The 25,458-nt window shown below is 41.5% G+C and overlaps 2 protein-coding genes across 2 annotated transcripts; one reads left to right on the top strand and one right to left on the bottom strand.

Annotated features, from left to right (window-relative positions):
• Positions 1–9,508: 9,508 nt before the first annotated feature.
• Positions 9,509–18,564, top strand: LOC119032749 (tetraspanin-8-like). Its single transcript, XM_037122260.1, has 9 exons — positions 9,509–9,664; positions 11,324–11,380; positions 13,014–13,133; positions 13,449–13,523; positions 14,286–14,381; positions 14,902–15,024; positions 15,822–15,854; positions 15,940–16,023; positions 17,255–18,564. The coding sequence occupies exons 1-9, from the start codon at positions 9,566–9,568 to the stop codon at positions 17,345–17,347; spliced, it is 780 nt and encodes a 259-aa protein (XP_036978155.1). The 5' UTR covers positions 9,509–9,565; the 3' UTR covers positions 17,348–18,564.
• Positions 18,565–22,256: 3,692 nt separating this feature from the next.
• On the bottom strand, positions 22,257–24,308 carry LOC119032893 (E3 ubiquitin-protein ligase TRIM39-like). Its single transcript, XM_037122514.1, has one exon. It carries the CDS (start codon positions 23,871–23,873, stop codon positions 22,257–22,259), a length of 1,617 nt encoding a protein of 538 aa, XP_036978409.1. The 5' UTR covers positions 23,874–24,308.
• Between the last annotated feature and the right edge of the window lie 1,150 nt (positions 24,309–25,458).

Raw genomic sequence — 25,458 nt, 5'->3', positions numbered from 1 at the left:
CAGAATGAAACCTAACTGATTTTTGTTTTTGCAGATCTGCAACAGTTCAGATTGTTATCCCAGGAGAGAAAACACGGTGCTACCTGCAAATCTGTGTAAAACAAACAAACTAAGAAGTTTCGCTGCCAGCCTCTGAAAACGTGCATTTAACTGTGATGGATGTTCAGATGAGTGAGCTGGTGAAGTCACAGACAGACAAAATAAAACTCACGCAGTATCAAAATGAAACCTAACAGCCGTTTGGGGATTTTGGCATCTTGGCAGCATCTTCTGAGCGTTATGATGCAATTTTTATCTTGCAGATTCAGTTTTTACTGAAGGTATTTAAGACATCAGACATCTAAAGACATCAGGGCGACTCTAAAAACCAACAGACTGCGCAGCAAGTTTAGTCAAATTTGATCCAAGTCAGACGTGACGTTTATCTCCAACACGAAAAAATGAAAAGGCGAGAAAATAGTTTCTGTTCCGATCGAGCAGAACGTCAAAGAAAGGTTGAGGCGATAGCTTCCGTTAGTCGAACGGTCGGCTAACGCTACTGTTTGACAGCTTGATACGATAAATTACATCACAGTTACATCTTGGACACTTTTCACTGAGTAATGGAATCAAACTGCATGTTTGCTAGGAAGTGGTTGAATGCTAACGTCGCTAACGAGTTTTACTTTGAAATTCGGCCTGCTGTCCATCAAGATTGATTCTGTGTTGCTGTCTGTGTTTATCTCATACAGACCTGATTTCTTTTTAATGGCGTCTCTGGAATCATGGAGGCCTTTAAACACAGAGCGGCTCCGTCTGCTTGTACAGTCTGAACTCAACAGCCACTTGATTTCCCAGAAGCTGCGACGCGCCTACATCCCTCATTTTGTTCTCTTCCATCATTCAGAACTTTCTCTGCTGTCATCAGCAGCCGTTTCTCTTCACTGGAGACGAGAGAAGAGAATATCAGACGGGAGGATCAGCGTGAGAGTGACGACTCTCTGACGACATCCTGGATTTATAATATAATGTAAAACATCCATAATGGACCTTGTTTGCAGTTTGAGGCGTCCTGTCTGACGTCTCTCTCTGGCAGCAGTGTTCTTTGGGCTGCTATTGTTGAAGGGGTGATATAATTTTGTAGGCTCACCCTGAAGTTAGCATCGCTCGGTTTCCCTCTGTGGGAGAACTGAGTTGGATTGATGACTCGTTTTATTCATCAAGATAAACTCCACAGATAAAATTCAGCTAGGAAGATGAAGAACTTGTTTTCTAATGTCCTGAGTTTCTGAGGGTTTGAACGTTTCACCCTGTTGTGTTTGACACGTTCTGCTCTCGGTGTCTTTGACTTGATAACGTGGAGATGGTTGAGTTAGCAGCCGGTGGACAGACGGCGCCGGCAGGCCGATGATGGCCTGACTTCCTGCAGCTGTGTTTGCTCTGACAGATTGCCTCCTCGCTCCTCACTTCTGCTTCCTTCATCTGCTGGTTTGTTCACACATGCAGGCTGAAAGAGGAAAGCTGTCTGTTGACTCACAGGAATCAGATCAATACAAATATTCCAGCCGCAGCGATTAAAGAAACCGCCGGCTCCACTCTCTCTCCCACCCAGACGTTTCAGAGGAGACGTTGTGGTTGCTGATGGCCGACCGCGACCGCAGGCTGATTATTGTTTTTGATATTACATCAACTCGCACGTGAATTCAAACATTATTATTTGAAGTGTCTGTTCTGCTGCGTTGTCAGACTTCAGCTTTGTGACACCAACTGCAAAACATTTTGAAGGACTCGTGCGACACGCGATCGGCCATCTTTGCTTCACTGATGTCGCCGCATGTCCTGGTTTTCTCTACACTGTCTCCATGTCACGGGGGAAATGTCGGCTCTCTGTACATAAATGAGTGGAGGACTCTGGTCCAGACCTGCTCAAGTTGTAAAAGTGTCTGGTTCTGACTTTTACTGATCGACTGATTGACTGACAGCAAACAGTCTGTGGAGAATCAATAAATCGCCTGTCAGTGACACAGGAAATGTTAAATTGATGTCCTTCGTCTATTCTCAGCTCGTCACAGTAAATGCGCTTTAAATAGAAAGTTCAGCGTCCTCGACACAACAACATGACATGTCTGTAATTGCTGAGGTCGTGGGAGTATCGGCAGAAAACTAAGCAAAGCAGGAGAGTCCAGAGGAGGATCGTGTCGGAGAGCATCAGATGCTTCTGTTCAGTGATTCTCAGCAGCAACTCGCTGGACTTTTGACCTTTAGATAAAACTTCCACCTGTACAAAAACAAACCTCAACATCTAACTGACGGACGACGACGACCTTCAGCAGAAACTTTCTCCCCCATAAAACCGAGATTGTGTTTGACAATAAAAACGTTAACTAAGAACGATCCGCCGGCCAAAAAGCCTGACATTTACTGAAACACACTTAGTGAGTCAGAAACATTCCCACAGTTCTTCTGTGATGGAGCTGAGGATGCGTAGAATCAGCTGAGTGCTTCCTGTGTCCCGACAGATTAATCAGATTCGATGTTGGAGAAAGTGCACCGGTCTTTTGATTCGATCCATCAGACAGGACAGCTTCTTACAGCAGCCGGAGGAGTTTGTTGATGGTGGATTGTTTGTGACCGAACTCTGATGTCCCACCTTTTACATTCTGCGGAGGCTCTCTGAAGGGTTTTGGTTTGCCGTGTCCGTCGTACTTGGCAGAAGAAATGGATGGCGAGCACGTGAAGCGAACAGATCAGAGGCGAACCGTTTGACTCCTGGATCGTTTCGTCAAACTGCTGTAGAAAGAACGATGTTCTAACCGTCTGCTGGATGTTTATCCTGCAGCCCTCGGCCTGGACCTTCAGGAGCATCGACACGTTCAAAGGTTCATGTAGAGTCAAACGCCGTCTGGACGATAGAACCCACATGCACAACGAGTCCCGAAGAGGTTTGACTGGAATCTTTGGTAACTCTAACGTCCTGTGACACGTTACGTTTCTCAGTAGATAACACAGTAACACAGGTTTAAAATAGCAGTGATGTTGTAACGTAGGTGTGTGGAGGTTTCAGGGCAGGTGTCCACGTCGAGTCCACTCCCCGGTTCTGTTCATGCTCACCGGCCTCACGTGAGCTGATAGATGGAGGCTGCAGCTTCCGTTTGTGTTAATTACTTAATTTGTTTTATTTTAAATGAGTCGCTTTGGACAATAAACTGAGACTGAAACAAACTGCTCGGAGGAAAATGAGGTGGCAGGGTCCGCCACATATAAACAAAGAGAGTTTGTTTGTCTGAGCACTGCGGTCGTCTCAGACTCACGTGAGATCTCTCGTTCTATTTACGGTGAGATAAACGCCGACCTCTCGATCAGTGTCGCCGTTGTCTCCGAGATAATCCAGAGTCCGACCGCTCGGCCGTACGAGGAGAGTCCTCGCCGCTGTCAGCAGAGCGGCCGCGACACCTCCCACCTGACACGACTCAGGCCAACACCGCCAGGAGACGACGGCTGGAGTAACTCATCCGTCACCGCACCGCACACGCCTCGTCTTCCATCAGGAAAACACTAAATCTCAAATCATGAGCACTGGACAGTCTGAGCACTGTGGACTCACTCTGGATCCAGATCCTGATCATGACTGAGGGACAATAGTAACTAAGGAGACACCTGATGGTAACTGAGTGCATTTACTCAAGAACAACTGTGAGCTGCTTGAAAAAGTTTATCAATCATTTGAAAGTACAATCAATCATCAGATTATTGGAATTATTGTGTTTTTTATCTGATTGCTGATAAAATGAGTCACTTTACTGTGAACATGGACTCGATTGTCTCTGATGCAGAAAGTAATCTGAAGAGTAACTATAACTGAAGTTATTAAAGTAGAGAGATAAAAAGTACAACCTTTGCCTTCATCACTCTGGTTCTCTCTCTTCTTCCCCTGCAGCTCCAGTCAGACTCCTCCTCCTCCTCACCTGTCTCAGGTGTGCAGGCCGGCTGCTGATGACTGAGTGAGAGCAGCTTGGTTCAGCTCTCAGCCAATCAGAGTGAGGCGACGCCCTTTTCTGAAGGCTTAAGACAGGTGAGGAGCGACAGGTGACTGTGATTCTGTCCTCAGCGTCGCTCTGCTCACATTTCTTTGTTCTCTCTGGACGAGCCGACTTCTGTTTACCTCTCGAACGTCCCGTTCTTCAGTTCCTTCACCTGTTCTTCAGTTCCTTCACCTGTTCTTCAGTTCCTTCACCTGTTCTTCAGTTCCTTCACCTGTTCTTCAGTTCCTTCACCTGTTCTTAAGTTCCTTCACCTGTTCTTCAGTTCCTTCACCTGTTCTGCAGTTCCTTCACCTGTTCTGCAGTTCCTTCACCTGTTCTTCAGTTCTGTCAGTTATCATGAAGAAGTTACCTCGTCTGTGTTTGGTTCTCCTTCCTGTTGGAGGGCAAAGTGTCCTCTGTGGTTTAAGCCTGTTTAAACTCTTCTGGTCGTCTCAGACTGAACACGCCTAAATAAATTGAATTAAAATGACGTTTGCAGCGTCTGACATGCAGTTTTATACCACAAGTGTGTTCTGGTATTTAATCTATATCCAGACTGCGGTTTGTAGCGTCCAGGAACAATTAGTTCAATAAGTAACTAGTGGAAGCTGCTGGAGTCGTACACAACACAACGTATCTGTAAGAGAACAGGAGACGAGGCCGCTGACTGCTGCTGATCAGAAGCTGTGGCCACTTCCTGTTCTTGTGATTCACTTTGGAACTTTCCATCCAGTTTAGCTTGGGAGGTGTGAAAGCCACAAGAACATTCTCAGTACAAACCAACCGACCTCCTCCAGTCTTACTTCTGAAGCTGCCAACCACGGAAAGTGTTTGAGGGCCACAGCGCTGCGTCGTGGCCTCATTCGCATGCTGTAACGGCACGCCGCCACACAGTTTTGTGTTGTTTGACCTGATTCTGTAAAATCACCTGCGCTGCGACGAGCCGGCGGACAGAAGATCACAGTCTGATGTACGAGCTCGAAGCTGGTCAGTCAGGACAGTCTGAGATCCAGAGAATCTGGATCTGTGTTCTCATCCTCCTTTTGTTTTCTGCCTGCTGTCATCGTCTCTCGGTTGGTTCAGTATCTGGGTGAAAACTCTCCGGCTGTGGAGAGTTTCCCTCAGCTTCCTTCCTGGCCAGAGTTCACGCTCCACTCTAATGATCGTATCCTCTGGGAGGCGAACAAACATGGGAGACTCTTTTTTTCCTTCAAGTTTTGAAGGTCGCAGGCCTGTTGGTGTGGTGGGTTCTCACACAAACAGATGAACATTTCACTTCAGGTGGTAGCGCCTGTAACCTGTTACTGACATATTATTTATAGCATGAACCTTTAAATGTTCAATCAATAGGAACGTCAGACGCAATGTAACATTTACATCTTTACTCTGCTGACATCAGTCTGGTGTTCTGCCCACACGCCACGCTTCATGCAGAAAGGATGTTTCCAGCTGAAGTCATGACCAGAAACCACAGCAGGTTGAAATGTTAGAATAAGATGAGAAAACACAAGAGAGCATAGAATTACCCACAAGGACTGAAAATGTCACATCTGTTGCATGTTTGGCTCCAGAGTGACAACGTTGACATCGTCGAACTGTTTTCTTGCCTTATTCAAAGTCAACAGACTTGAGACGAATCTAGTGACCTGCCTGCACATCAAATTTAATGCACCTTTAATAAAACAACATCATGACAATAAAAACCCCAAAACGTTCCAAAAAAACACACAAAATGATGTTAGAATTCGGCATTAATACAGGGGTGAAACTCAGAATGAGGCTCAGGCTCTTATAGCCACAATCTGATATTTAAAAGTGCAACTTCATGAACTTGTTAGCTACGAGTGCTACAAGCTTGTTAACTTTCTTTTGGATGATGGTTCTAGCAGAACTAAAAGTTTCGGAGCTGAAGCACCAACGCTGTCTTCCTCCTCCACGGATGGTGATGTGGAGTTTCGTTCATTTGAAGTAAAACTCTCAGATAAGTCATCTCTGAGCTGAAGGTCTGGATCTAACCGGATCATCAAATTTAGTCAATTCAAAGAAAAACAATTATCTACAGAATGTTTTCTGAGGATCTTGCTGGCAGTTGTTGAGCTATTTCCCTCTCATCTAAAAATGCAAAAAGAAGAATCTTAACTCTAAATGAAATAGACAACTTTCCCTGCAGTCAGAGTTTTAACTCGGGTTTTCAGTGACTTCCTCTGTGTAGTCTGCTGCGTCCTGTGGAGTGGGTGTTTATCACTGGGACCAGAATGAAGCTTTTCCTCTCGTAAAAAACCTTTAACAATAAGTCTCGTAAATCCCGACAGCGCCGTGCACAGACCTGCACATTCCTGAGCGCAGAGACAAACTCCAGACATAGAAGCTGCAGAGAATCCAGGACTCTGATTGGTCTGCAGGTGTCTGATAAGGCTGGACAAGATGAAACCACCAAGACCAACAAACTGAGGCTGACCGCTGTTTGTGGACTACGACACTTCACTTGACTTCATATCATCAGGAGGGAGGATCGGAGGACTGGGTTTTGTAGGTGAACTTCTCCTTTAAGACGTTCTGACTGAAAGCAAAGAGTGAAAACCGGGCTGAGGAGTGAAGAGCCTCGGGCTGTTTCTCAACCGCTGCTTGTAAGTGTCCAAAAAAACTACCAAATTCATCTCAGGTAACCTTCACGCCTTGATGTCATCTGATCTGATGACAGCAGCTTTACTCCTGGACCGTGGCTTTAAGGACGGACCAGCAGAAGACAATTTTTTTTGTTCCTCAGCATCTGTATCTGTTCAGTGACAGCTCGGATGTTTGGAGGCGTGCCAGCTCCTCTGTTCAGTCCACAGTATTTCCCTTTCCCCTCCTTTTTAAGCATTGAATCTGACACTCACACTCGGATACTGACCACATCTGAGAGGTTCCTGTCTTCTCTCAGAACTTTGTTTCTGACACTGGATTTGTCTGTTCCAGCTGTTTTACCCACTCGCCCCTCTGAGACAAGCAGCATATTATCTTTCTCCTCACATTCTTTCAGACTTCAGCAGGAAGGATAGAGCCCCCCCCCCCAACACAGGGGGTGTGGTCTCCTCCATCAGACCTCTGGTAAACACTTCATAGATGTAGATCAGTTAGAGAGGACACGACGGGATTTTAACATTTGGGTTTGTTTAAAATCTTATTGAGTGGAAGCATGTGTGGTAATATTTTGTTAGTTGACTGCACATAATTTAAGTATTTGTGTATATTTATGTATGTATATTGTGACCAAAATAAAACTATTCATTCATTCATTCAACATCTTTGTTGAGGTGTTATTATCCACCTCCAATTACATCATATTTCATGATGTCATCACTCATTTATGTCAGGCTGAGTTGGGAAACAATATTTAACAAAAACAAAACAGTATTTTTTGCTTTAATTACAGCAAAAAGTTCTCAATGTCAAGTTTTTTTGTACTTAATCAGCTTTAGCGTACTCAGTATTAAGTAATTTGTAGTCAGATTCTTATACACAGTATCAAGTGTTTTGTACTTAATATCAAGCTTCCACATGATACAAGTACAAACAACAGTTAGCATTGTATCTTTAAGGCCTTTAAACTGTCAACTTCACTGCCATGTTGAATTCATTGACACTTGAGACCCTCTTGACCCGAGGAGGCCGCGGGCTCAGGGTGGATGATGAGCTTCCTTTTCCTGCAAATGTTACAACATGGCAGTGAAAGCAAACAGATTCATTTTAAGACTGAAATCATTTGAGCAACTCACATGACTCATCCACTGCTCTCACTGAAAGAGGAAGAAGACGATGAGCCCTCCCGGACGTCCATCAGATTCATTCCACATTCCTGTTTAGATGACTAAGGAAATTGGTTTTGTGTGTTTTGTGGTGTTTGGGGAACAAGTGGTTCTGTTTCTGTTCTCAACCTCTGCATCTACTACTTTGTTTGAACAGTCATACAAACGCAGGTTGTAACTGTTTTGCTAACCCTGGTTTATTCATTGGAGTAAACAATTAACGGAAAAACGTCCCGAGCTGCTTTAGACTCTGTAGCGGACAGTGTGAGGCAGCAACACACACAAAAAAACCCATAAAAGACCTCAAGCAAAAACAACAATCTTCTTCTGACACCTGAACAAAATAACTGAATGAATGAATTTCCTAAAACAGACAGATGTTTACATTTTCCTCACAAGAACCTCTCCTACCCGTGTCGGTAAAGACAGACTTTTTTCTCTTAAGTCCCGATGGATCTTCCTTCCTAAAACTATTAAAAACACATCCGTGAGACGCACTATTGCACTGAGTCACATGTTCCTTCATCACCGGGAAGGGAAACAATAACCATTACTAAAAATGTAACTTAGATTTGTTTTCAAAGATCGATGTCTACAGTACAGTCAGAAAGACAGTAAAAAAGAAAAAAGAAAGTAATTTGGTGTACTGTGATGAGAAAGACAGTCCACATATGGAAGGAGGCAAATGTGGATGGATGGTGTAACCACAGGATGTTCAACCAGGAGGCCAGATTTTCTTACCGCACGTCATTTCACCTGTGTGAAACCAAAACTATTGATTATTGTAAAAAGCACCCAAATGTAAAACTTGAGTAAAAGTGAAGATTTCACCACTTGTTAAATACAGCAGCCTTGTCAGTGACCCTCCTGTTTGAAGTTGCATTCTTAACCTAACCAAGATGTTCTGGAGCCTGAGTCTAACCAAGATGTTTGTTTCAACAGTTCAACATTAATAAAAGTCCAAACTACGTAAACTAACTGCAGATCGCTTCCGGTCAGAAACTCTCACCAGTGGAGGAGGTTGACCATCATACAGTGAATCTTAAAAACACCTTTTTTTGGCTGATTCCTCTTCAACATAAATACAAAGTGGGAAAAACTTGTTTTTGGTAACTGATGTTTTATATAGATCCATTCCAATGGACGCAGGGTCCGAAGAGGTTAAGGCCACTGACTGAGCTGCTGTGTCTGACGAGAGAGACCATGTGGACTCTTTATGCCATCCATCACGTTTGTTTTGCCTTTTTCATCGGAATGTGAACAAAAACATTGAAAAATAAACAATTAACAAGCTGATCTCTGACAGCAACTTGTTCACTTCCTGTCCTTATCTGTCAGATGCTTCATCTAGTTTCTCCCAGCAGATAATTTTGTAGACAGATAATCTTAATTTTGTTCCGAAGTCTCTGAAGTTTGTGTTTAAATCCCTGGATGTGGAATCACTACAATATAAACCTGATTTTCACAGGCCACAATCAATTACTGTCATTTTAAAAGAAAAAAGTTGTTCCTCTCTTTCATTCTTTTTTGTGTGCTGCATGTTAATCGTCTATTTTGGTCTTTTTGACCTTTTTAAGTTCAAATGAATCACAAGGTGTATGAAGGTTATTCTCTCTGTGTGACTTCAAGCCGGGACTCGTTCCTGGACGTCTTGCGTGGGACCTGTGAGGACTTCAGTTGGTTTGGCTGCAGATCAGCTCTGTGTGACGCAGCTCTGTGCTCACATTGACTCGACAGGCAGTTTATCTCAGCACACACTGTGTTACATGCACACTCATGAACTGCTTCATCTCTGAGAGCCTCAAAAAACTGAAGATGGGGAAAATTAACGGATGCCTCAAATGCCTCTTTATCTTCTTCAATGTGGTGTTTGCAGTAAGTGGAAATACTTTTGTTTTGTTTTCTTTGGATGATTTATGATTTATTTTTTAAAATTTATTTCCTCTTTTTGTTTGTTTTTCATGAGTTTAGTGTTTGTGTTCAGAGCAAAAGGTTAAAAAAAAAAAAGAAAAGAAAAACGGAAAAACTGAAAAGAACAAATCCACCAAAAACATCAAACATTATCTTTTTTTTCCCTGTTGTTTTGGTAAAATGAGTTTTTATTCACGTGGTAAAAATGAGTTAGCTGATTTTCATCTTTTACAAACAAGGAAAACAGTGTGGAAAAACTCTAGTGTGCTCAAAAAAAGCAAACTACACAGATTTTCTTACAAGAATGAGAGAAAATAAAACTTCTGTAAGTCTTCAAATTTAAAGTTTTAGTACTAAAATAAAAACATGTAAAAAAAAAAAACACTGAAAACTGTGTAGTTTGATGAAAAAGACATTGATGTGATAAAACATCAAATGAAGTTGTGAACTGTGTTTTTATGACAGATGGTTCAGGTTTGTTTTTTATTGTGTGTTCTGTAAAGAGTCACTTCCAGTAACAGAAACAGAGTGTGTGTGTGTGTCTCTGTGTGTGTGTGTGTGTGTGTGCATGTGTACACGTGTGTGCATGTATGGATGTGTGTGTGTGTGTGTGTGTTTGAGGTGTATCAGAGATCATATTTCAGCCCGACCGACCGACAGAAACGTCTTTTCTTCTCTCTGATGAAGTTTCCTTCCTCTCTGCTGGATGTTTTCAGCTCTGATGGAAAACTAAAAACCAACTTAAAAAAAGATGAAATTCAAAGACGGTGGAGTTTGAATTGGCTGCTTTTTGTTTTGTTTTGCTGAGAAAAATAAAGAAAAACTGAGGAAAAAAACAATTGATCAGAAAACAGAAACTCATAAATGTCTAAAAAGTGAAAGAAACTGGCTTAATTTTCTTACAACAGGAGAAATGTTTCGATTGGAGGATGTTAATGATAATGAAGTGAAGTTAAACAGACGTGAGCGCTGCAGGTGTGACGTTCAGTGTTCGGATCTCTGTCTCCCTCTAGTGTCTCAGTGCAGGAATCACAGACGGATTAAATAAAAGCCCAGCATGCACCAGTTAATTGCCCCCACATGTGGGCGTAATGGAGATCGTGAACACACGTGTGACGCCGTGGAAACCAAACGATTTGTTGGTTTTATTCCCTGAAAGAGATTTTAAAGAGCTCTGAAGTCTCTCCTCTTTTATTACTTTCTGTCTCTTGCAATCTGAATATTTGTCAAAGTGCGTATTTATCAAAATCCCTGTTACGTAACTTTCCTTTCTTAAAGGCTTAACGACGTGAATCCAACCAATCACATGTGATTTGGGTTGAGCAGCTTGAGTTGCGTGACATCAAACACGCTATTGAAAGTTGAGTTGAGATCTCATAGGGTGTTACTTAATCATTTAATGTAAAATGTTTAAGTTTTTAAAGGCAAGAAAATGTGAAAAGTCCCTTTAAAGCAGCTTCACAAACTGTTTGGTAAATTCTTGCTTTTTGTCCTGTTCACACTTCTTCTTCTCTTCAGTTCACAAATATTAAATTGTTTTTGTTCTTTTTTTAAGAATAAGTATTGTGTTGGCACATTGCAGCCTCCGTACTCTGTGATCTAACTAATGTGATGTGTCCTCAGATCTTTGGATGTCTGATGGTCTACGGAGCGCTGAAGTCCAGCACCTACAACCACCAGGTAAACAACGACAACAGTCAACCATTTCACTGTTGGCAGGATGAGCTGCAGATTTACTGTAACGAGACTCGCGGGGTGAAACAAGGGAAACTGAGTCACATGTCAGCAATTAAATCAATCAAGTGTCTGTTTGGGAAAAAGCAGAGAGGGTTTGTTTCTGCTGCTTTACTCAAACAAAAACCATCTGGGATTTATATTTTACTGTAACCTTAAAGAACCTTTTAAAACCACATATACCCGGCAGAATAAAAACTGCATCAGTCCAGATTTTGTTCTCAGGTCATTAAATCAAAACAAAAGCAGCTGTTTTGTGAAAATAATGTCCGATTGTTTCAGTCAGAACATCTCATGTATAATCCTGCAGAACATACAGAATACCTGTTTAGAGCCACTGAAACCAAATGAGGTGAAGGACTGTGAGTGCTTACAGGACGGCGGCCAAGCTGCCAAGACGTAGCGGAGACTTTGATTACTCTTAATGAAGAACAGATGCAGCAGTTTTTCCACTCGCTCAGCTGACTCTCGCAGCAGCAGCAGGAAAAAACAGGAAGGTCTGTGACAAAGTTATCAAATCTGAAATCCTGTCGGCAGTGTGACAGGAAGGCGTGCACCCTTTCTTTCAAATCAAATTGACTTTCCATCACTGCTGCCAAAAAGAAATCAGCAGTTGTTAGATTTCTTGCCCTCTGTTGGCCATTTTGTGCTGGCGGTGCTCTGTGCAGCATCGGAACATGTAAAAGCAAATCCGATGAAAACACCTCAACCAAGAATGGACGCGTCCTCCATGAAGACATTCACTGACAGTTCAGTGAATAAAGTTCCACTGAAAACTTACTCTGTATAAAAATACTCAAGGTCTTACAATATTTTTATGAAGGCGAATCATTCTTTATTTTAAATAATACAACCTCACAGCTTTAGTTATAGAATATGTGTCTTGCAGCATAATCTACTGCCCTCAGCTACAGTAGCTAGCTACAGGCCCCCAGGGTGAGCTAAACTTTGTACTCACAAGAAATGACTTGTTTCACTCTCAGAATTTGGGCAATTCAGTCCGATAATAAGTCTAGAAGAGCCACACCGTTACATTATTTTATCTCTATTAAAGTTCACCGGGCTCTGAACTGGAAGTCAGCCGGCTCGGTTGGAGGAAGTCTTTAGCGCGAAGAGTTGGAATGAACGAGGCTCCACTTCAAATGTGTCCAGATGTCATAACGTCCTTGACTAGCTCGTGTTAGCTAATATAAGTAATGATAACATTAGCTTCAGCTTGGATGTGAAACTGCTGTGTAACCAGCCAGCGTTTCCTGCTAGTTGAGGGTTATGTTAAAAAGTGTGATTTCTTTAATTGTAGTTAGATCAGAGACGTTCTACAGGCTCGTTCTTGTAGCTTGTAGGTCTAATATCAGTTTATTTAGATTTGCATCATGATCTGAACTGCAGCTCCGATCGCTGGCAACATTTTGGTTTCTGAACTAAAGAAAACTTAACTTCCAAGAAAGACGTCCTTAAAAACTGGAATAAACTGTCTCTAACTTTTCTTTTCTCAAACAAAACTCGAACTGTTTATTTACGGTTTGATATTAAAGCTTTGCAGTAATTCAGTGTTTGTGTTTGTGTTTTTGCGGAGCAGCTGTCGGCGGTCGGGAGTCCGAACATGGCGTGGGGTTGGGTGTTTGCCCTCGGGATTCTCGGCATCTCCTGCCTGGGAATCTACGCGGGCAGCTCTGAGAAAATAATCCTCCTCAAAATAGTAAGTACCAGAGTCCACGTCAAACAGAGGAATTAACTGCGCATTTTTTGTGAATTTGCTAATTCTGTTGGAAATCAAGACAAGACAAGGTGTGTTGTGATCAACCTGACGGCTAGAATACATTTTTGACATGAGCATTTCTGTGAACCGCAGACTTGTTGCAACTATGTTATAGTTAATAGTTACATGTTGAATGTGTTACAGTTTGGTATGCACAAAAATATCCGTGGTTTGCTTGAACATGAACTGCCGACATTTAATTCTTCCGATGGTCGTGGTGTCTGTGAATATTGCTCATATTGTTTTTATGTACAGTTTGCAGGATTCATGGCGGTTGGAATGGTCATCATGATGATCTTTGGCATCATTATCGTTGTTGAACGGAACAAGGTCATCTATCTATCTACCATCCATTGATCTATCAAATGTTCATCTACGTATCTTCAGCCTATTTTTCCTTCTCTGTATTTTGTCTGTGGGTCAATCTTTCTCTCTGTCTTGTCAAGATAACATAAGTTGAGAGTAATGGCATCATGATTTCAGATTATATTCTCTCTCCTTTGGTTGTTTGGACGATCTTCTTGATGCCAAAAATGCTAAATTGTCTATCTGGATGCTAACAACTCCTCCATCACTGCTTACTCTTCTTTCTATGCTAACGGTTTTTGCTCTTTTGATGCTAACACTCTCATCTTGAATCTACATTTGCGTACTCTTTTTGGTATGCTAAAGTTTTCAACTCTATCTTGACTCTACTATTGCTTACCCTTGTTTCTATGCTAACATTTTTTTGTGCATTTTCATGCTAACACTCTCATCTAAACCATATTGCTTAATCTTTCTAAGCTAAAGTTTTTCAGTCTCTTGATGCTATTGTTATCATTTCATGCTGACCCTAACCCTAACACTTCCAACTCTGCTCTGTAGCCATATGCTAACATTTTTGGTCTAGCTTCACACTACTGCTGTTTGTCTTTCTATTGTAATACTAGTTCTTGTTTATTTATTATTCCTTTCTCAGTCTACCTTATCCTGTTGTGGTGCTAACATATTCTCTCTATTGTTAGCTACCGTGGTGCTAACATCTTCTGTCATTGTCTTGTCAACATTTGTTTCTTGATAATGATGATGTTGTTTTTTTTCTCTTTGCAGCTGATGTCAAACATCAAAAACGCCTCCTCTGAGATCATAGAGCCTTTAATGGAAGACCGGGAAATGAGAGAGATGCTTGATGCGATACAGTCATCCGTAATGTTTTCTTTAAATTGTCTATCTGGTTGAATGCTTACAGAAAATGTCATGCTAAACTTGGCGTTTTTATTCAAAATGTAGTCATAAATCAAGAGAAATTAAGAATTAGAAGCTTTACAAAAAATATATATAAATGAGCTAAACCTCTGTGAGGATATACTAAAAAATATGGGGCAGAATGTCAGTACCTGCTAACTGTAGCTACCGTTAGCTCAGTTAGCTGTGCAGCTAGCATACCAGAAATAGCACTGGCACAGGAGTTTTTGGACCAGGATGGGCAGGGGTTAGCTGGTTAGCATGCTAATTTCGGTAGATCTCTCTGTAACACAATACACACATCACCCAACATAATAACTGTTATTTCTTCACATGTTGTTTATAGTTTTAGTGGTTTTTCAAAACTGTTTTCAACAAAAGATCTTACATATTACTCCTTTAATACTGTCTACTACATTAACAGTGCAGGTCCATTCCAGACCATCTCCAGCTGTTAAAACTAGTTCTGGTGTGATCGCAGGTCCGTTGCTGTGGAATTGGGAGCGCCTCGGACTGGGGCGATTCAATTCCCAACTCCTGCGCCTGCTCTGGAGGTGGACTTTATGGAGGATATGGAAGCTCTGAATGTAAAGAAAGACCTCAGGTTTGTTCTTGTAAAATCTTGCTGATGTTAAATGGCAGCAATTACCAGATTGTTGGTTTTGGAAACGTTTGCAAAATTGTTGAACTTAGCACCCCCAAGAAAAGAAAAGTGGTTTCAGATGCTTCCTGACATTCTGAGTCTAGTAAGCTCCCACGTAGTTCTTTATATATTGTGATATTTAACAGAAGATAAGGAGAAGTCTGTTTCTTTATCTGTTTAAATCGAATCAAATACATTTTTTATAGAGCCCAAAATCACAATCACGTTGCCTCAGTGGACTTTACAAACTGTAAAATGAATGACATCATCTGTCCTCAGATGACACAAGTGAGGAAAAATTTGTTGAGAAAAAAAGAAAAGGATTTGCAGGGGTAGAAACAAAGATGGAGGAAACTTCAGGAGGAGCCACAGAGGAGGATGGTCTCCCAGGACAGACAGACACGGAATGAATATCTCATGTACAGAACAGAACAACAAAATCATGGTGTACAATTTGCATTGTCAGAACAAATGATAATATATGCAAAGCGTGTGGATCCAGGAGACGACTGAGCAGGACGAGGCATCACCGAGTGGTTCCCGAGCCACATGACCTCTCTGCCGTGGTGACCTGGAGGACGGCAGGACACATGAGATAATTTGCAGTAAAACAGAAAGATCAGAGTGAAGAGACATCACATTTTACAGAAATACAGATAGAAGGAGTTATTAAAACAGAGGAGAGCAATGATCCAGGGTGTGACGATCCATCAGCATCAATATGTGTATTAACTTATTTTACTCTTGTTTTCTTGCAGGGAACCTCAGGCCCAAGCAGGATCTACAGAGAGGTATTTAATAAATCAATCAACCCATCAAGCTACCTGTTGGTGATGTTTCCAGATCATGACCTTGTCTCTGTATCCTCTCCTGCAGACATGCAGTGACTTCATCATGACGTGGACCAACTTCTTATTCCAGATCGTCATGGGCATATGCTTTGGATTTGCTGTCACTGCAGTAAGTTCTGCTTTTATTCTCCTTTGTTGACAAAAAATACAAAAAATATGTCAATATTCTCACGTGGTCGCTGATTTCAGCTCATTTTAATCAAATGTATAAAGAAACTTAAAGTTCTTTTGGTTTTGTGTTCAAAAGCATTGATCAGAAGCTCAATTCTGAGGCTGTTCTGTAAACAGCATTGCATTTTTGGTGGAACCATCTCAATCGCTGAAGCCAGATATCAAACTTTGAGAAACAGTTTCAATCAGTCCTCTTCCAGATTCAGTAGAGAATAAAGTGTGATGCTCCCGACTCTAACAGCAAAGACTTAACTTTACTTTATGAGAATGTTTAGCGAGTCACTTGAAGGTCTTACATTTGTAAAGATGTTGTTCATTTCAAATGTATTTGTTTTTTCATGGGCAGCCAGCAGATGGTAGGCATGACCGAGTACACAACTGCTCTGCCTCTGTTTAACCAACTAAGTTATCTATATCCGTACAGGTACTTGGGGTGGGCGGGGTTTAATCTGGAAGAGGGTTGTACTTGTGGCGGACATCTTCATTCATTAGAAGACCACAGAACAGGCTCATAATTGAACTTTGATTTTGAGAACTATCTTCAGAACAAGTTCTTTATGAACTTGAATGAATAAACTTCAGTCGGCTATCAAATTCTACATAGATGTTACTGAGACCTATAAAAAGTACATTATCTGTAGCTGATACTTGTTTCACATTGTTCAACCCTTAAGCTGGAAGATGAAGTAAAACAAAAGGAGAGTCTTGGGTCGGTCACGTTAACTCGACTCTGGTTGTTTCGACCGACCCATCAGTGGTCTGCAGAGTGTTTTCTTTTTGGTACCATCCACAATGTTTGGCAACGGAAACGGAAAAATAACCAGTCTAATGTAAAATGAACTGAACTCTTGGTGGAAACGAGGCTGTGCTCTCAGTATTAACCCTTAAAATTATAATACTTTATACCAATCTAGAAAATGAATCTTCATTTATTAGATGCAAAGTTGTAATAATTTGATCAGATGGCCACAGCATTTACCTCCTCTGTTTAATTATCCAGGACACTTCTTTATTAGTTGGAGTATCTCAGTAAAAGGCTCTTCGCCTCCAGTCAGCAGCTCTACACAGTGTGGATGGGACAGCTGGTCGCCTCTGTGATGTTTGTCACTTCTGATGTGGATTCGAGGTGTCTGAGATCTCATCTAATGTTTGACTTCCTGTCTCTGTAGCTGATGGGCCTGCTGGTCTCCATCCTGATGATCCATCAGGTCAGGCGTTATGACAGCGCTGGAGGAGCGTCCATCGCTATGAAGAGCTACTGAAGGGAACCCTCCGACCCCTGACCTTTAACCTCTGCACTATAACAGGAGGTCACAGCGGTCAATACATCTCTGCGTTTCAGAGAGAGCGTCAGGGAAAGCAGAAGAAAAAGGGACGGTGAGGTCGCACTGCAGGAGGATTTGACTTAGGAGTAAAGGTGCTGTCTCCCTCCAGGTTTCTATTGGAGAAATTATTGCATACATTTATTTTTTTGTGAGTCATTCTATCTTTTATATGATATTTGATTGTAAGCAGTACGACAGTAGACTTATGTAACAGAGACATGTAATAGAAAAGAAACTCAGCCTTCACCACATCTGACTACAGCTCGATTAACCCATCGACGTCACGGCAGCAGAGTTATCATTTTAAAACCGAAAGAGTAATAGTTTACGAAAATACCAATTTTCTGATTTAAAGGACCAGTGGCACCAGAAAACACACAGAAGTTCATCTTTGTGTCTGAAAACTAAATTGCCAGAATAAATGTTGACAGGTAGAGTTGCAGCAGGAACATTTCTGTCAAAACGTTACGTTTCTTTAGGCTCCATTCTAACTTTATTCTATTTAAGTTTAGGCACAAAAACACTTGTTTAGTGTTCAAAATGAAAATGTTTTGGCTTAAAAAAGCTGTTTCTGTTGCCTTAAACGTCTAAAAAATACCTAGTGGTGTCACGCTTACAAACGTTGAAACAAACCTCTAACACTGGTCTCTTGCTTGGTGACAGCAAGAACACGTTTTGGCTTAAATTGCCTGTTATGGCCATTATATATAAGATGAAAACTTAGATTCATTGTTTCTGGGTGTGGACAATAACCTGGGTATTTCTGAAACAATCACCAACATTAAATTGAAACATTTTCAGACCTTCCTCAGATTAAAAAGATGACGTTAGATGAAGACTTCAGCTGTCACTTGTTGCTGTATTTGTAGAAAATGTTGGACACTGAACTTGTGTATTTGCCAAAGCTATGTGTACGTCTATGTAAACACTTCAGTCGGGTAAAAACAGATCACTTGACAGATCTTCTGAGTTCAGTTAGTAAATTTACCCATGAGAATTTAAATGCATCTATCGAGGTCATTTAACTTTAGAAAAAACACCTTAATACAGAAATGATTTAAACGGAAATCAAATACAATGACAAGAAATGTTTTATTGTGAAATCTGCACTCATACCATTTCAAAATAAAGTCGACTGAATAAGTGTTGCTCTATTTTGTTTGTTGTGATTAGTTTTTCCTCACGTTTAGTCCTTGATCAGACCACAACGTGAAGGGTTGAAGAGGCCGATCCAAAGAGCTAACAGGAGATAATGTGATTCATCAGGTTAAGTAAAAGTACTATAATATCTGATGTTTCATGAATTCAAGTATTAAAAGTGATCTAATGGTAATAAATGTACTAATAAAAGAATATTTAGCATTGACATGACATTATCAACCTGACACCAATTATCTGATCTGATATTAATCATTGTAAAATAGATTAATTAAAAAATATGCTGCACTGACTTTGATGTAGCTTGTAAACAGCAAAATGATGTCCACATACTTTTGGCCGTATTGAGCGTCGTTGCAGAGTACAGCAGCAGCCATCAGATGGCAGCAGAGACCAGAGAACAGCGGACAGGACTGATGTGGAACAGTTCATGTATCATGTTTATGATCCTCCAGCAGCTGAGTTTGAGTCAGACTCCACCTCCACTTCACTGATTCACTGAAATCTCATGTTTGTCTTTGTGTTTGTGGCAAAAATCCACAAATCCGACACCTGATGGAGGATCTGAGCACAGGATTCATGTTAGCGGTTAGCATTTCTTAACTTTTCTCACTCCCACTGCTGTCAGGTGAGCTGAACTCTCCTCTCTGTTCAGTCACCGCTGCTTTATTCTTTCAGTTCATCAAGCACGACCACAACAAACACGCAGAGAGACGGTTCCAGGTGGTGACAGGTGCTCTTTTAGAAGCAGCGAGGGAAAACACAAGCTGAGAAGGTGACAAAGATTAAAGTCTTGGACCTTTTCCCTGACAGATGAGTCCGTGCTCCAGTGTTTTCTCTCGCACACCTGCTTCACAGCTTTACCTTGATCTTGGATATTTTCTTAGGAATCTAAACGTATTTTTTGAAACGCAGTCTTACAGGACGATAATCTGACGGGCAAAAGTAGTTTGGTGGATCAAGAAATTTCAGTTTTGACGTCCTCGTGATAAAACATCCAGGTATTAAAACCACCCGAAAGCTTATAGAATAAATAACTGAAACTCAAATCAGCAAGCGGCCGTAGACTTAATAAAAACTCAGACACAGCTGCATGTGTTTGGGATTGTGTCTGTTTCTTTTACGTTGCATCGCCAACCTTCATCTGGAGATTAATGGACATCAAGTCGACTGCTGCTCGGGGTGGAGTGAGCAGGATGGTTAGGATAGGTTCAGGTATGGATCAATAACGATGGTGACGGAGTGTTTTCAGACCATTCATCTAATCACATTCACACAAGGAAACCGCTGTGAGAGGTTCCATCCCTTATTATGATAGAATCACATTGATACCCGTCAACATGTTCGTCTGTGAATTTTGAACTGTAGTTTACTAAATCTTTGCACAGACGGACGAGGTGTGAACAACACCAGCTACGCTTTGCAAACATAAAACTGACTGACAACCAGAAAAGACTCCCAACACAAGCCACGTTATTTAAAGAGAGGCAGAACATTACATCAAAATTAATTTCTTTTCTATTATTGATTATACTTGATACCTGATATTCATCCCCCAGACAATGATCGCCACATGAAGTACAAAATTATTCCTTTCCAGATGTTCGTATCAGAAAAGTGTTTCTATCTGTTTCAAGTTGGATAAACTTTTATCTCATCGTGTTTGGACGGTGCAGAGTGAGCTGATTCCTCTCTGATGGCTGAAGCTGGTACAAACTGCAGCAGCGAGGCTCTTATATTATGTATAATGTATGTCAATGTGATGGCAGCCAAACAATTAGAGACAATGAATGCTGGCAGCAGCAGCAGCAGCAGAGAGATTCCTGCTGCAAATTCCTTCATCTTAAAAGCTCAAACTGGAGAGTTGCAGGTGTGCAGACTGTCTACAAACGTACAGTAGCGAGTGAGCAATGTGGCAGAACGAGCTTCAGACCAGGAGACTCTTAAACAGATGATCTTCTTTAGTTTCAGGGTCCTTTCACGCTGTCACACGGTCCAAACCAGAGTGCTAACCAGAGCAAATACACAGCTTTGTGACAAGAAATATAAAAAATTCAACATAAACAAACAGAAATAACTTGCGGTTACATACTTGAATAAAATCAAATCTCTCAATTGGGTTGAAAAATATCACAGTATCAGTTTGAAGCCATGTCGCCCAGCCCAAACTTGGACGCTTCGGTCTGAATCAGTGCTATTTAAAAAAAAAACAATGTATGAATCTTCCCACAATTTAATTGCCAAACAAACAAAAAACATAATAAAACACTTCAGCACATTGCAACATGCATTACAGGTCTTTTCTAAAAGATGAAATCAGCAACAATCCCTGAAAATCATGAAAAATCATGGAATGACGACCAGAAACCAAACTTGTTTATCGCATGAGACTGTCACAGTTGTTGAAATCTTTTAGAAAACAATGGCAGGGTAATTATTAGATTATTATATAAACCCTGAAGAGTTACATACAGCAGGTTTCCATTGCACAAACACATCTGCTTCAAAGAAAAAGACAATTTATCAATCACATACATTTCCATCATTGTTCTCTGTATTACATCAGACACAGAATCCTAATATTGATCAGGCTCTATAACCTGATACACGCCCGCAAGAACGCACAAACAAACACAGCAGTGTTAAATACTGACATTCACAAAACCACATCGTCGTCATACAGTCGAAGTCTCCTGAGCTGAAGATGTAAAGGGTTTTTGATGGTGTTCAGTTCCTGTTTCAAATGTTAATCAATGATGAACGCTGTTACAGGACCATTGTTTCAACCCAACAACTCCACCCGGACCGAGCTGTGCTGTTACACTCTCCTCTGAGTTCACTTTCTGTTTTTCAGTTTTCCATTTCTCTTTCGGTTGGTAGTTTATGGGTCTGAAATACTGTCAGTTGTGGTTCTGCCTTCATGTGTCGTGTTTTGCTTGTCATTTCTTCCCTTTGTGTGATTCCTTTGTGTTCACCTGTGTCCTGTTAGTGAATCAGCCCTTGTGTATATAGTCTGTGTGCCTGCTGCTTGTCTTTGTCCGTTTATCTGTTCCCATGTTCCTTCTCCTGTGATTTGTTTCTGGCTTTCTTCCCCGTGTTTGTACTTTGCCTTTTGATTTGTACTTTTTGATTTGGTTTTGGATTTTCTTTTTATTAAAAGCTTGCCTTTTCTTCAGCACTTGTCTGCCTGCGTCTGGTCTTTAGGTCCTTTTCTGTGCACCTCGACAAATACTTGGTTCACTTTAAGAAAACAAGCTTTGGTTAAGAAACTCCAGGCGGGAGAAAGGTTAACTTCTCCTATCTGCTTATTTCGAGTTTCTAAGCTGTGACACAACAAAAACACGATCAGTCAGTTTCAATAATGGTCCTGGAACAATGTTAATTATGATGTCCTGGGAACAAGGTCAACATTGTGATATCAGGTCGTGCATATAGAGAAAACAAATGGATGCCTAATTAACCAGACTAAACAATGCATGTTTCAATCACCCTGAGGGTGTCGGACAAGTTTGAATCCACATTCCTGGGTGGAAGCTATCTGGGGCGTTGTCTCAGGCAGTGCTGGCTTGCAGATTTTCAAGTAGCCAAAACCAAAATCCCCCAAAGTTATTAAGCTCAAATATTCAGAGTTTAGCTGCCCTTCTTTGGTCCATTATTAGGCTTGATCGCTGCATCACACAAGATCAAATCAAACTTTGGAAATGATCACAGGGGCGGAGTTTATGCCATCATCATTAAGACCGGGACTGAAGAACGGGTACAGTTTCTCAGTGAAGGAGAAGCCAGCAAATGTGTAAAGAAGCTCCATCGCATCCACGTCATAGAAGGAGACCAGACCCTCGTCATAATCCACAAACACTCCCACCTTCTCAAGCTTCGAGTTCACAGTGAGAGGAAGAGGAGAGCCAACCAGAGCAGCATACTCTTCTCCATTCTTCAGCCACACAGTCCAGTGGCCGTTATCTGGGCACATCGGGATTATTCCCTTCCTTTTGACTGACTCCTTGGCCACTCCCAAAGTCCATCGAGTCTTGTCTTTGACTTCGGCCTCGAAGTAGAATTTTCCAGAGGAGAAGCTCTGTTTGGCTAAGACACAGCAGCTGGGATTAAATCTTTTAGACGTGTCTTTGACGTTCTTCTTCTTAACACCATGATATACTTGTTTGCCATCATCAGACAGGATGAGAGCAGCATGTGCTGTATCAGGATCCAGAGTCAGATCCACTGCAAACTGCTGGGCTCTGTGCAGCTCGGCCAAGTGCTGCAGCTTCTTGATCTCTTTGCCAAGAGTCTCCTCCAGCTGATCCACAGCAGTCTTCACAGTTCCCTCATATGACGGCAGATCCACGCTGACCTCTGTCCAGTCTCTGGTGGGTATCGAGGCGTCCAAGGACGCAAAGTTTTGGATTAAGTGGAGGTGGTCTTTTGAGCGTGAGAGCTGCTCCATCTCAGCTCGAGTCTTCATCAGCTCAGAGATTTCCTGCTCCAACACTTCGATGACACTTTGGACCTCTTTCTCCGTCTCCTCCCGCATCTCTTCAATCATCCCGATGAGGTCCGACTGGGCTCTTTGCAAAGACTCCATCAAAGTGGTGAAGACCTGAACACCATCGGCCATTTCCCTCTCTGCAGCTTCCTTACTGAGCTTAAAAGCTTGTTTGATGTCCAGAATCTTCAGCCGTCTGTCCTGGATCATTCGATGGACTTCAATCTCTCTCCTCCCCAGCTCGGCCCTCTTTCTCTCAAATTGTTCTTTCAGCGGGATGACTTCGTGTGACTTGTGGTCCAAAACAGGGCAGAGCATGCAGACGCAGGTCTGGTCGGTCTTGCAGAACAGCTCTAGAGGTTTATCGTGAATCGTACACATCCTGCCCTCCAGATTCTCCACAGGATCAGTCAGCTGGTGTTTTTTCAGGCGCGAAGCCGTCAGATGAGGCTGCAGGTGAGTCTCACAGTAGGACGCCAGACACACCAGACACAACCTCACAGCTTTCATTTTGGTGTCGGTGCAGACGTCACAGGGAACGTCTCCTGGTTTGGCGGCCCGGCAGCTGCTTCGTCCGGCTGACTTTCTGAACTGAGTCGCCATCTCAGATATGAAAGTGTTGACTCGCAGGTCAAGCTTCTTATAGAAGGATTCTTTGCACGAGGGGCACTGACAGTTGGTGCTGCTGTCCCAGTGCTGCTGGATGCAGCTTTTGCAGAAGTTGTGTCCACACGGCAAAGTGACTGGAACATTGAACACATCCAGACAGATGCCGCAGAGAAGCTGGTCCTCAGTCAGCAGACAGCTGGCAGCCGACATGGTGACTCTCTAAAACCAACAAATTAAAGCATCACATTACAGCACTGTCGTCAATCCTTAATTGATATTATACATAATATGTCTACTGCAACATTTTGAAGCTGGATAATCATTTAATAACTCATTCAGAGTAATTTTATTTAAGCATATTCACTATTTCAGTGCGAATACAAAATAAAAACAGGATTCTCAGAGACGTGTCCACATTGTCAGTTGATTATTATACTTACATGGCCTCGTTTTAAGAACAGAAGGTAAACCATTGTTTACTACGAAAGGCTGCATCAGAATCTTGACATCACTTAAAGGAATATAATCAAAAGACTTTCTTAATGAAAGTGTTAATTTGTTTGTTGAGTCTGTGAATAACAAGACAAGTAAAACAATCAGCTGAATTGTGATGTGATGTAAATATTATTATACAGATTTTAATAACATTATACCTGTTCATTTTTTTTGTTGTTGTTGTGAATGAAAATACATTTTTGCACTCCTGTGGATGTTTTGCACCAAAGGAAACATTCTCTGTGTTCAGATTCCACCTAATGTTGTATATTTTATTAAAGATTAGTATATAATTTACAGTTGAATAGCTTTGTTTCACCTCAATATTGAACAGTCTTCGGATTTCACTTAAAAATGGGTCCAAGAGTCCAAGGCAGAATAAACCCTGTTAATGTATAATGAACAATTGTATGATGTCAATTCACTGGATATTTACATAGTTCTATCGACATATTACTTTATTCTTTCTTTGCCAAGGAATGACATGATTTTAACTCGTTAACGAGGAAAAAACAAACATGAATTGTTCTTTATTATCTTGCGGTTTAATTATTCATACATAAAAGGCTTAAACCCAATAAAATACCAACGTTACTCACTGATTTTCAGTGAAGATCTCCAAACAGAGTTGATTCTTTCTCAGAAATAAGTTTTTCCTTGTTGTGTAGGACGACAATGAAGAATATCTCAAGTGTTGCTGCGCCTTTCTCTCTGCAGGCAAACCAGTCTGGGTGTTGCTGCCTGGAAGCTGCCTTGTCATATTTACTTCCTGTTCTGTTCTGGCTCAGTTTCAAGTTCAGTCAAAAATGCTCCTGTTTGATTTTAGTCTGTCTCAGGATTTGTCTCTCAGAGGTCCCATATGTTATTGATGATGTGATGTAGAAAACAAACATAAAGACGAAAGGAAAAGAGTCAATTAGACATTTCTTTGTGTTATTTTAAGCTATTTCTTACCTGTATTTTTTTAAAACAGTGCCATTAGTAAGTGTGAGCTACACAGAACAACAAACCTTTCCCAGTATCAGTATGAAATGTTAGAGGACCGCTCAGATCACAAACACCCTCAAACAATGACATTTAATTTCATAACAAACAGGAAGGAAACTCACTATTAAAAAGTAAGCAGGCACACACACACACACACACACACACACACACACACACACACACACACACACACACACACACACACCTTGCTGTAGTCATTTTGGACTGTCGGTCTCGTTCATGAATGGCATTAATAACCTCCCTGTGTGCTCGTATGTGTGTGTGTGTGTGTGTGTGTGTGCTGACCCATATT

The sequence above is a fragment of the Acanthopagrus latus genome, chromosome 14, assembly GCF_904848185.1.
Source record: "Acanthopagrus latus isolate v.2019 chromosome 14, fAcaLat1.1, whole genome shotgun sequence".
NCBI lineage: Eukaryota > Metazoa > Chordata > Actinopteri > Spariformes > Sparidae > Acanthopagrus > Acanthopagrus latus.
The sequence above is the reverse complement of the archived record's forward strand: the minus strand, read 5'-3'. Positions and strand labels throughout refer to the sequence as shown.

Excerpts from the sequence above, each read along its gene's own strand:
- LOC119032749 (XM_037122260.1), top strand. The coding sequence starts at position 9,566 with ATGAACTGCTTCATCTCTGAGAGCCTCAAAAAACTGAAGATGGGGAAA. Across the intron at positions 13,524-14,285 it reads TCGTTGTTGAACGGAACAAG|CTGATGTCAAACATCAAAAA; the intron begins GTCATCTATCTA and ends TTCTCTTTGCAG. Across the intron at positions 15,855-15,939 it reads CAAGCAGGATCTACAGAGAG|ACATGCAGTGACTTCATCAT; the intron begins GTATTTAATAAA and ends CCTCTCCTGCAG.
- LOC119032893 (XM_037122514.1), bottom strand. The coding sequence starts at position 23,873 with ATGTCGGCTGCCAGCTGTCTGCTGACTGAGGACCAGCTTCTCTGCGGC.